Source organism: Mirounga angustirostris, unplaced genomic scaffold (assembly GCF_029215605.1).
Source record: "Mirounga angustirostris isolate CCGP_5_RB_7025 unplaced genomic scaffold, mMirAng1.0.hap1 SCAF_8, whole genome shotgun sequence".
Taxonomy (NCBI): Eukaryota; Metazoa; Chordata; class Mammalia; order Carnivora; family Phocidae; genus Mirounga; species Mirounga angustirostris.
This window is the reverse complement of record NW_026991716.1, coordinates 42,328,852-42,341,866: the sequence shown is the minus strand read 5'-3', so window position 1 is coordinate 42,341,866 and position 13,015 is coordinate 42,328,852. Positions and strand designations below refer to the sequence as shown.

The following is a 13,015-nucleotide window of genomic DNA, read 5'->3' as shown; positions in this document are numbered from 1 at the left end:
ATAGGTCCATATTCTAAAGTCATGAACATATATACAATGAAAGATCTTCCTCTCATCTCTGTCCTCTAGCTGCCTATCTTCTCTTCCAACAAGAATATTTCCATTCTCTTGTATAACTTTCAGAGATATACTGTGAATGAAAAAAAAAATGAATTAGGAATGTTTGCTTCTGAAAAAATGGGGTAGTTGTACTTTCCCCATCCCTCCCACTAAGTGCAGCTAAATCATAATTGAACATTATACATAAAACAAACATAAGAAGATTCTCAAAGGTGGGGAGGGGAAGGCAGGCAGCTAGGGACCATGGGATCTGATGAACAATATGGCACTGAATTTCCTTGATTTTTTTCTGCTTCACATATCTAGATTGGACTCTAGAAAAGCCAGCAACCTGGAGATGCCTGTGGGTACAGATAAAAAAATAAGCCTCAAGACAAGCCTAATCTCTGTAGGTAAAGGGCCAGGAAAGGAGCAGCCTAGCAAGACAGAAAACTTTTAGACTGCAACTGCTCCAGGCAAACACCACAGGAAAAAATTATGGCATCACCTCAGTCAGCAAGTGCCAAGTGAAAAAGGCTATCCCTAAATCCTGGCCAGGCTGTAATGAAGTAACCCTCCCCCTCCTAGCAGGGGTGGTGTCAAAGGAGGTGTAGAGGAGGGTCATGACTTTCCATACTGTTCAGCAATAATGAGGCCATCCCCACTGCAGTGTTAATGGAGACCACTCCAAGAGCACAGGCCATACCACCAATGAGAAATAACAAGGAGTCCCCTCCTACTCACTGGAGTGGTGACCCATGAGCCTTAGAAGATGGGTCAGGAATTTCACTACCACTTAGCAAGAAAGAGGCTACTCCTCAAACACCTTCTCACCTCCAGGCCAGTGGAGGTCATGTGGGAGCAATAATGAGGAATCCCTTCTTATCCCAGCCAGAGTGATACAAGAAGAACCTAGTAGGGAGACTTGCTTTCACCCTCAACCAGCAGGAACAAGGAGTCCTCTCCCCATGCTGAGTGATAAACCTAAATTTCTATCCCCCGATGTGGCAATAATGAGGTGGCATTCCCCTTCTCACACCAGAATAATGCCAAAAGAAGCCTGGAAAAAAGATGAGTTAAATAAAATGCAGTGTCATAACATAATATCCAAAATATCCATATTTTAGTAGAAAATCACTCCTCATACCAAAAACCAGGAAGATTTCAACTTAAATAAGAAGAAACAATCAATAGATGACAGAGATACTAGAATTATCTGACAAGGATCTTAAGGCAGCCATAATAAAAATGCTTCAACAAGCAATTGTAAGCATGCTTTAAACAAATGAAAAAAATAGAAACAGAAAGTCTGTAAAGAAATAGTATATACAAAGAAGAAACATGGAAATTTTAGAACTGAAAAATACAATAACTAAAAAAGAAAAAAACCCTCAGTGGATGGGTACAACAGCACAATGGAGAAGAGTGAAAAGAATCAGTGAACTTCAACATAGGTCAATAAAAATTGCCAAATATGAAAAACAAAGAGAAAATAGACTGAGAAACAAACAAACAAACAAACAGAACTTCAGGGACTGTAAAAGACCTAACATGTCATCAGAGTCCTAAAAACAGAAAAGAAAGAGAGTGAGTCTGAAAAAGTATTTGTAGACAGTAGGGCTGAAAATTTCCCAAATGTGGCAACAGACATGAACCTACAGATTCAAAAAGCTAAGCTAATCCCAAACAGGATAAACCCAAGGAAGTCCACAGCAAGACAAATGACAGACAAACTTCTGAAAACTAAAGACAAATATAATTCTTAAAAGCAGCAAAAGACAAATGGAATTTTATCATAATGGGGAATGAAACTGGAATTATAGCAGATTCTTCATCAGAAACCATGGAGACCATGAGGAATGGCATATCAATTTTCAAGTGCTCAAGGAAAAGAACTGTCAACCTAGAATCCTATCTCCAGCAAAAAATATCCCTTAGGAATTGAGGAGCCAAGACATTCTCAGTTGAAGGAGAAAACTAAGAGAATTTTCTTCTAGAAGACCTACTATCCTAAACAAATGACTAGAAGTAGTTCTCTAAACAGAAAGGGACGAATGAAAGAAGAAATCTGGACATCAGGAAGGACACAGTAAACAGAAGATATGTAAATACAGTAGACTTTTTTTCTCCTTTTGTGACTTCTAAATTATGTTTGGTGGCTGAAGCAAAAATTATAACACTGCTTGATATTGTCCTAGATGTATGTATTACATTACAAATGGGAGAGGATAAAGTGATATAAAGGGAGATTCACTTGAAATGGTAAAATGGCCACACTATGCAGCCCTTGTGGAAGACAGTACGGAGTCTCCTCAAAAAGTTAAAACTTTTTAGAACTACCCTACTATCCAGTGATTGCACTACTGGCTATTTACCCCCAAAATACAAAAACTAATTCAAAGGGATGCATGCACCCCAATGTTTACTGCAATATATTTACAATAGCCAAGATATGGGAGCAGCCCAAGTGTCCATTCACAGATGAATGGGTAAAGAACATATGGTATATATATATACATATAATGGGATATTATTCAACCATAAAAAAAGAATGAAATCTTGCCATTTGCAACAACATGGATGGAGCTAAAGAGTATAAGGCTAGGCAAAATAAGTCAGTCAGAGCAAGACAAATACCATATTATTTCATTCATATGTGGAATTTAAGAAACAAAACAAACAAAGGGGAAAAAAAGGAGAGATAGAGACAAACCAAGGAATAGAGTCTTAAGTATTGAGGACAAACTGATGGTTACCAGAGGGGAGGTGGGTGGGGGAAGGGTGAAATAAGTGGATTAAAGAGTCACTTATGAGCACTAAGTAATGTATAGAAATGTTGAATCACTACATTGTTCACCTGAAACTAATATAACACTGTATGTTAACCAGGCTGGAATTAAAATTAAAAACTTCAAAAAGTGGCTGTATCAATTGACTATGATAAGTTATGTATATATACTGTAGTAGCAGGAGTAATCACTAAAAAATTCTACACAAAAAGGTCCACTTAAAAATACTACAGATAAGTCAATGGAATTCTAAACAATGTTCAACTAACACACAGGAAAGCAGATAAAACAGAAAAACAAAAACCAGGGAGAACAGAAAAATACAAATAAAATAACAGAGACTTAAACCCTAATACATCAATAATTTAAGCTATGAATGATATAAATATAATTATTAAAAGATATTTGCAAAATGGATTAAAAATGGTGCAACTATATGATGTATAATAGAAACTCACTTCAAATATAATAAGATAAGCAGGTGAAAAACAAGATTATGGAAAAAGATATATTGTGCAAGCATTATTCAAAAGAAAGTAGGAGTGGCTATGTTAATAGCAGAAAAAGTACCTTCAGAGCAAAGAAAATTACCAGAGACAGAGGGGGACATTATAAAATGATAAAGGGGTCAATATGCCACAAAGAGTTAGCAATTCTAAATGTGTATGCACCAAATTACAGAGCTGTGAATTATGTGAAACAAAAACTAAAACTGAAAGAAGAAATAGACAAATCTACAGTTAAAATTAGACATTTCAACAACCTGAACAATGGGTAGAACAGCTACATAGAAAATCAGCTAGAATATAAAAGACCACCAACCAAAAAAGATCTAATGAATATGTGTAGAACATTCTACTTAACAAAGCAGGTTATGTATTCTCTTCAAGTGCCTATGGGATATGACAAGATAGACCATATTCAGGGCCATACACCCCCACAAAATTTAAAAGAATTTGAATCATACAATGTATTCTCTGTCTACAATGGAATGAAACTAGAAATCAATAACAGGAAACTCTCCAAACACTTGGAAACAAACAACATATTTCTAAATAATCTATGAATTGAAGGGAAAGTCTCAAGGGAAATAAAAAATTATGCTGAATTGAAAGAAAATAAAAATGCAACCTATCAGAATTTGTGGGACACAGCTAAAGCAGTGCTGAGAGAGAAATTATCACTAAATATTTTCATTATAAAAGAGCATAAGTGTGAAATGAACAAAGCTTGTCTGTCAACCCCCTCCCCACAAAAGAGCAAAGTAAGCCCCAAACTAGAAAAAGGAAGGAAATATTAACAGCAATCAATGTAAGTGAAAACAAAAAAATATAGAAAAAATCAGTGAAAGAAAGAGCCAATTCTTTGAAAAGATCAATAACTTTGAAAGACCTCATACAAGAAAAAGAAAAAAAAGACACGATTATTAATGTCAGGAATAAAATAGGGCGTAGCATTGAAGACATCAAAAGGATGATAAGGGAACACTATATGCAACCCTACACATAGAAATTTGACAACTTAGATGAAAAGGACCTAATTCCCCCCGCAAAACGCAAACTACCACAACTATTAAGTATGAAATAGATAATTTGAATAGCCCTATATTTGTTAGGAAATTGGGTTCATAATTTTAAAACTCCCAAAAAAGAAATCTTAAGGCCCAGATTGTTTCACTGGAGAATTATGTCAAATGTTTAAAGAAGAATTAACATCAATTGTATAAACAATCTCCAGAAAATAGAAAAGTTTATTTTATGAAGCTAGGATCATCCTGATACCAAACCAGATAAAGACAGCACAAAAGAAGAAAGCTGCAGATCAGTATTCCTTATGAATACAGATGCAAAAGTCCTCAACAAAATACCAGCAAATAAAATCCAGCAATATATAAAAGGAATTATAGATCCCATGACTCCATGGGTCTCTTCCAGGGATTTAAGACTGGTCCAATATATGAAAATCAGTTAGTGCAAGCCACCATATTAACAGGTGAGAGAAGAAAAGGCACATGGACATATTGATTTGTACAGAAAAAGCATTTGACAAAATACCACACCCATTCATGAGTTTTAAAAATTATCAGAAAAGTAATAATAGAGGCTTGTTCAACTTATTAAAGAATATCTACAAAAATTTTACAGCTAACCTCAATCTTTTTTTTTTTAAAGATTTTATTTACTTATTTGACAGGGAAAGATACAGCGAGAGAGGGAACACAAGCAGGGGGAGTGGGAGAGGGAGAAGCAGGCTTCCCGTGGAGCAGGGAGCCCGATGCGGGGCTCGATCCCAGGACCCTGGGATCATGACCTGAGCCAAAGGTAGATGCCTAATGACTGAGCCACCCAGGTGCCCCTCAATCTTAATGGTGAAAGAATAACTGCTTCATCTCTGATTGTAAACAAAGCAGGGATGTCTACTGCCAACATTTTTATTTCACATAATGCTGGAAATTCTGGTGAGTACAATTAAGCAAGAAAAAAAAAATCATATGGAAATGTCTCTATTGGCAGATGATGTGATTGTTTACTTAGAAAATCTCAAGGAATCTACAAAAAATCTCCTGGAATTAATCAGTAAATTCAGCAAGATCACAGAATATAGTCAACATACAAAAATCAATTGTATCGCAACATACTAACAATGAACATGTGCAAATGGTAGTTAAAAATACAATACCATTTATAGTCACTCAAAAAGAGAAAGAAATATTTAGGTGTAAATCTAATAAAACATGTATAGAACTTTATGATGAAAACTAGAAAACCTTGATGAAAGAAATGAAAGAACTTAATGAAGAGACATACCGTGTTCATGGATTGGAAAAGACAACATAGTAAAGATGTCAGTTCTCCTTAAATTGACATATAAGTTTAATGCAAATTCTATCAAATTTCCAGTAAGGTGTAGATATAGACAAGATTATTAATAATCCATATGTAAAGGCAAAAGAACTAGAATAGCTAAAACAAGTTTAAAAAAAATAAAATGGGAAGAGTCGCTGTACTCAGTTTCAAGACTCATTACATAGCTACAGTAATCAAGATTATGTGGGTGGAGGGATAGATACAGAGATTGATGAAACAGAGTTGAGAACCCAGAAATAGACACACTAAATGTCCAATAGATTTTAGACAAACATGCAAAAGCAATTTATTGAAATAAAAGTAACCTTTTCAACAAATGGCAGTGAAGCAGTTAGACACCAATAAGCCAAAACCAAAACCAAAACAAAATGAACCTTGACCTAAGTCCTGAGTCGTATATAAAAATTAATTCAAAATAGATCACAGACTTTTATGTGAAACATAACACTATAAAATTTTTAGAAAAAAATAAGGAGACTGTCCTCTTAATCTGGGGCTGAAGAATAGTTCTTAGACTGAGCACCAAAAGCACAATCCATAAAAACAAAAACTGACAAATGGGACCTCATGAAAATTACAAGATTTTGCTCTGTGGAAGACCCTGTTAGGAGACTGGGAAGACAAGCTGTAGACGGAGAGAAAATATTTGCAAGCCACATATCTAATGAGAGACTGCTATCTACAATATGGAAAGAACTCTCTGCACTCAACATTTAAAGAACCCCAACAAGTCAACTAAAGAAATGGCAAATGACATGAACAAGTTCCTGAAAAGGATATAAAGCTGGCAAATGAACACATGAAAAGATATTCAACATCATTAGCCAGTTGAGGATATGCAAATGAAAACCACAATGAGATATCACTACACACCTATCAGAATGGCTAAATAAAAAAGAGTGACAGCGCTCAGATGTTAGTAAGGACAGAGAGAAACTGGATCATTCATAGATTGCTGGTGAAAATGTCAAGTGGGACAACTACTCTGGAAAGCACTTTGGCAGTTCTTTAAACAAGAAAGCACACAGCTGCCAGCAATTCCACTTCTAGAGAAATGAAAACATGCGTTCACACAAAAACCTGTGCACTGATGTTTGTAGCAACCTTATTTGTAATAGTCCTAAACTGAAAAGAATACAAACATTCTTCAACCATGTTTAAACAAGCTGTAGTACATCCATACTATGGAATACTACTCAGAAATGTAAAGAAATGAATTATTGATACATACAGCAACCTGGGTGGATCTCAGATGTTTATACCAAGTGGAAAAAAAGCCAATCTGCTGAAGTTTCCATTATTCCAAATATTCATCTTTTCATCTTCTATTTGTATACCATTGATTCTATTTGTATATCATTCCTGAAATTCAGGACTATAGAACTGGAGAACGGGTTAGTAGTTGTCAAGGGTAACCAAAGAGGTGGCGGTGAGAGTAAAATGGGTGTGACTATAAAAAGGCAACTTGAGTCATCTTCGTGGTGATGGATATACTCTGTACCTTGACTTCATCACTATCAGTGGCCTAGTTGTGATAACATTCGATAGTTTTGCAACATGTTTACACTAGGGGAAACAGAGTAATGCATACATGGGGTTGCTCTGTATTATTTCTTATAATTGCACATTACTCTATTGTTATCTCAAAATAAAATGCTCATGAAACAACACACAAGCACCATTTCTACAACATACTGTATGCACTTGCCTTTGCTTCATAACATCCAGACATTGCACAAAGGAGGACAAAAGCCAAGCAAGTAAGACAGATACACCCCCACTGCCATAGAATTTGTAACATCGGACGTGATCATTTGTACAGTGCACTTTTGCCGTAAGTTATTTTAAATACCTTGCATCAGCAGTTATGTCAATTCTTCAGTGTGTTTGAACTTGGCTGTTCTACACTGTGGTCCAGGTACCTATATGTGTTACATAGGCCACTTTCCTAATGGAAAGTTAAGAATTCTTATTTGTACAAAACTTAAAACAGTAGAAATTATTCATCTTCTAAATATTGATTAGCAAGTAATTGTAGATAAGTAATACTGGAAAGTCATGCAGACGTCCGGATCACCAGTGTAAGAAAATGAGACTTCACTGTTTGGTGGCTTCATGGTTTTCACGCCCACAGTTGCCTGATGAAGCCCAACAATGGGTTGTAGGAATGATCATGTGCCATTTCAGGGGCACCTAGAAATGACTGCAATATTGGAGTAGTGACAAGCATAATGTTTTGAAATACTTACAGTAACTGTAACAGGATATGAAAGTATGGGTGACTGTTCCAAGAACGTACATGTTGGATGTGGTATTGTAAAGTTAGTGCCAACACAGGAGGAAATGAGAAGGAGAGGTTCGAAGGAAGATGTTTATTATACTCACGGGTCTGAGAGGGGGGCCTCTGCAGGCCATGCAGGGCCACAGGGAAAAGCACTGGTATCAGTCAGGAGGCAGAAGATAACAGCCAGAGAAAAGCCTGTGCCTGAGCCTTTATTGGGGCTTCCTCAGGAAAGGCAAAGCAGGGCAGGGAAAACAATTTAGGATTGGCTACTTTGAATAATTCTTTTCGGCTTTGGGCTATACAGGTGGTTTCGGGTTGCCTGGTACCTAGCCTTGGAATGATTTTGGGCAGGGGAAATACTGGTGTGTGAGCATAAGATAAGGAAGTAGATGGGGATATAGACTGAAGATTGGTTGGTTTGCATGTGAAAGATATGCTTCTGGCTGGCTGAGCCCTTCACTCTCTCCAAGAACTGGCTAGCCCTGGGAGGGCAGTCTCCACCCAGTAGTGAAGCCTCCCAATAAAGTCATGGACTTCCTGAAATCAAACTCAGGACTAGCGTGTGTTTGTAGGCTGCTGGTAATCTCATAGAGGGCAGTTCTGATGATGTGGGATGACAGGAGGCATAGACATAGAATGAAGAGAAGGCAAGAACGTAGAGTCCATAACACAAGTGAGGGAGCACTGGCATTTCACAGGGGCAGGACCTCTCATCTGTGCTAACCTGGGGTGAGGCACAGAGAATGGGTACAAATGTGTATCTTTGCAAGATTTGGTGATAAGAAGTTGTGAGTGCTTTTACCTGATTGCCTGAGTTTCCTAGTGAGTTAGAAAGCAGGAACGGTAGATATCTCAGAGTGGAGAGGGTTGGTCAGGTATCCAGGGGAAATAGTAATTTTGGAAAGTGAGAAAGTGAACACATTAGAGAGCTTTTTAGGATTGCAGGACATTGTTGAGTGACCACAGATTTAAGTCAGCTGTTTTGTATCTTTTTCTTAAGGGTCTGGAAATATCACAAAACTGAGCTAGAGGTTGCTCGTAAGCCTACTGATATCTGGAAAACAATGTTTAAATATCACTGTTTGACATAATTTCTAATAATTATTTCTAGGGGCGCCTGGGTGGCTCAGTTGGTTGGGCGACTGCCTTCGGGCTCAGGTCATGATCCTGGAGTCCCAGGATTGAGCCCCACATTGGGCTCCCTGCTTAATGGGGAGTCTGCTTCTCCTTCTGACCCTCCCCCCTCTTGTGCTCTCTCTCTCTCTCTCTCATTCTCTCTCTCAAATAAATAAAATCTTTAAAAAAAATAATTATTTCTAATTATTATTTCCTACTACAAGAAAGGAAGTTTCAAATAACGATCAAAATGAAGGTTAAGTATTAGGACAGAATAAATTATGATTTGTATAATTTAGATTTGGCTGAATCCAGCAAAATTTATAATTAATTATCATATATAATCATAATAATTTGTATCTTGACTATAACTTCAGCATTAGGGTTCTTGCATAATCCATGGCCCAGTAACTTATTAGAAATCCTTACTAATATCTGTATTTGTGTTATCTTTCAGTATGGACCAGTATTTACAGTCTTTGTTATGGGCACCCGAATGACCTTTGTTACTGAAGAAGAGGGAATTAATGTGTTTCTAAAATCCAAAGAAGTAAATTTTGAACTAGCAGTGCAAAAGCCCGTCTATCGTACAGGTAAAGAATATTTTCAGATAGTTTGTTTGAAATACAACATCGGAGTCCAAGAGTAGCTTTGTTAACAATCATATCCTTGCTCCTCTAGCAAGAATGTTGACAGCCCCTTCCTTATTTTACTCTTTAAAATCAGGATGGAAGGTAGAAAGAGTATCTGATGAGTTTGGTCGTTGAAAAACAAATTATTGGCAGCCTCATGTAAGTCTTAATTAGATGTGGGTAAGAGATGAGGTTACCCCACTGCTCTTTATTTTGGAAAATATTTGGAATCTGTATCCTGTTACAGCTCCCAAGATGTCCTTCACTCTGCTCTGCTGCTGTGTAGACAATGCTTCACAGGCTATAGCTCTTGGCTTGATCACATGTTGCTACTCTGTTCACTGACAGTAGAATTCCACTGCTTAGTACGCCCTTTACTGTGGCATTTCCTGACACATTCCATAGGGCTATTAAGGTAAGTGGGGCTTGGCCTCATGTAATTGGTGGCCTTTTGTTCTCCCTTGTCAGAGACTGCTAAATTGTATTTGTCAGCATGCTTCCGGTGTAACTGTCCATTTTATTTCTTCCCAGGCTGCAAACATGCGGTGCTGAGGCCATTTGTCCTCCTAAGAATGGGGAGCTGTTTCATTTTGGTGCCCGATTCTTTCTCTGCTTCTCTAATGTCTGTGCTTGCTTCTGTTGTCTATGGCTTCTTTCTCTTGGTTTCCTTTTTGGCTTCTTTCTTAGGTTCCTCTTCATGTAGCCTCTCATGCATCTCTTGCCATTAAAACAAAACAAAACAAAATTTTAAAGCTGTCAGTGACCAAGAACATGATGGTTATTTCTTCTTGTCCGCATGAAGATCACAACATGTTGGTTAAATTCTTTGACTATTTAGTGCTTCTCGGTATTTAAACTATGGAATTCCAGATCAAAGAATATAAATATTTTGACGTCTGAAGGCTCTTGATCTGTAAGTTCACATATCCCTCCAGAAAAATATGCCAACTTACTCACCGATCAGGGATGCATGGAAATGATCAAGTTTTTTCACCTCTGCCTCCTCTGGGGATTTTCATGTTTAAATATTTCTATTTTAATAAACAAAATATGTTAATATGTGCTCTTGAGCCAGCCTCCCATTCCTCTCATATATCCCCCTACTAAGGAGAAGATGTATGTTTGGGAAATCGAAATATTATTTTTATTTTTATTTTTATTTTTATTTATTTATTTATTTTGGAGATTTAATTTTACATTTTTTTATTATGCTATATTAATCTCATACATTACATCATTAGTTTTTGATGTAGTGTTCCATGCATTGTTTGTGTATAACACCCAGTGCTCCATTCAGTACGTGCCCTCTTTAATACCCATCACCAGGCTAACCCATCCCCCTACCCCCTCCCCTCTAGAACCCTCAGTTTGTTTCTCAGAGTCCATAGTCTCTCATGGTTCGTCTCCCCCTCTGATTCCCCCCCTTCATTTTTCCCTTCCTACTATCTTCTTTTTTTTTAACATATAATGTATTATTTGTTTCAGAGGTACAGCTTGTGATTCATCAGTCTTACACAATTCACAGCGCTCACCATAGCACATACCCTCCCCAATGTCTATCACCCAGCCACCCCATCCCTCCCATCCCCCACCACTCCAGCAACCCTCAGTTTGTTTCCTGAGATTAAGAATTATTTTTAATTAATTTATACAAAATGTAACCTACACATAATAGGCTGACGAACTAGAAAACTAAGAACTATTTTTTGAAAAAGTTACTTTACAGACAATAAGACAGGATTAAAGAAAAATACAAAAGAATAATGAGTTTAAAAACTGATACTCTTACTAACCGAACTCAAGCAGGAGTGTGTATCATGGAAGGAACGTGAACACTAATACAAAGGAAGTAATGGAGCCAAAGCTCCTCATGGGGTTAGGAAGTGTAGACACTTGAAGGAGAAATCGAAGTTAGTAGAAGAAATGTGTGGCTTGTAGTTGTGGGTGTGTGGGAATGGGGTGAAGTTGGTCAGGGAGAGAGTGTTTTGAGCAGATAGAATGTCTAATAAAAGTACTGAGGAAATATGAATATAAATATTGGAAATATCACGCTGTACCTGAGATACAAATTTGCGGGGAGAAGGGTCTGGAAATATCACTGGAGAACTAGAAAGATGGTAGAAGGCCTTGTGTAAACTTTGTTAAGGGTAGGAAGCCAATGAAAGCTTTTAAATGTGGAAATAAAAATCACTAGATTTGTGTTTCCCAGAGGCCCTCCTAATCACCCATTTGTAGATCACCCCTGAACGTGAATTTCCCTATAGACTTTTACTATCTCATGGGATAGGTTGAATCTTTGCCTCCTTTTACTTGCAGGAGGTGATTTTATGTACTGGGAAGACTTTGGCTCCAGTCCCTACTGACCAAGTAGTAGTATAGGTAGATTGACTGTTTGCTTCAAGGAGTTGTTGCTTCTTTTGAAAATAGTTTTCTCTGTTTATAGCGTCAATTCCAAAGAATACTTTTTTAACACTGCATGAAAAACTTTATATCATGATGAAAGGGAAAATAGGGACTTTCAACCTATATCAACTCACTGGACAACTGACTGAAGAATTAAATGAGCAACTGGAGAACTTAGGCACTCACGGGACAATGGAGCTGAACAACTTAGTAAGGTAAATAGATGCATTAGTATTATTTGATCTTGTTGGTTTTTGTTTTGGGAGGTTTTTTTGGAATAAAAAACTTTGAAGCCTGTGCATTGAACTTTAAAAATTATCTGGTGGATTAATGAAGTCTATCTAGCTAGGTAATTAAGAGATTATATTAGTCTTCTAAATTTTAATTAATGGAGCAATTTTTCATTAGCACTCCAATTTTAAGGTGAGCCAATACAATCATTTTAATACACTTACAGTAATTTCTCCTCAGTTATTCCATGCCATGTAGAATGTACCTACCTAGAGGGGATGCTGAGCGACAGGTGAGACAGGGAAGGGTGCTGGAGGGAGTCAAGTGGCCTCAGCCATGTTCTGAAGCTTTCTGGCAAAGGTAAGGGCTGGGCCTAGGAACCTTGAGAAAAATTCTTCCAATGCATAAGGAGATTTGGTAAATTGAAGTTACCAGTTAGGCACTTTTCCATCTCAGTGGGATACTGGGATGCTGAAGGCAGGATTCAATAGTTCAGACTCATAAAAAGAACAACAGTTAATATTTTGTTAGAGGTCCAGAAAGAGAGAGAGGAAAAAACCAACCAAACAAACAAAACAAGGCAAGCAACCAACCAAACTTTTAGCGTGCCCAGTATCTACAATAAAACCAAGCAAATTCTTGGCTATCTTTGAA

At 37.2% G+C, this 13,015-nt stretch overlaps 1 protein-coding gene across 3 annotated transcripts in view; it reads left to right on the top strand.

The window, feature by feature from the left end:
• LOC123837783 (24-hydroxycholesterol 7-alpha-hydroxylase) overlaps window positions 1–13,015 on the top strand; it is an 88,887-nt gene that overhangs the window by 5,041 nt on the left and 70,831 nt on the right. For all 3 annotated transcript variants that reach the window (XM_045866978.3, XM_064597683.1, XM_054505400.2), the window contains exons 3-4: window positions 9,553–9,688; window positions 12,171–12,345. In XM_045866978.3, coding sequence (XP_045722934.2) covers window positions 9,553–9,688; window positions 12,171–12,345 — 311 coding nt within the window. The remainder of the gene's footprint in view (window positions 1–9,552; window positions 9,689–12,170; window positions 12,346–13,015) is intronic.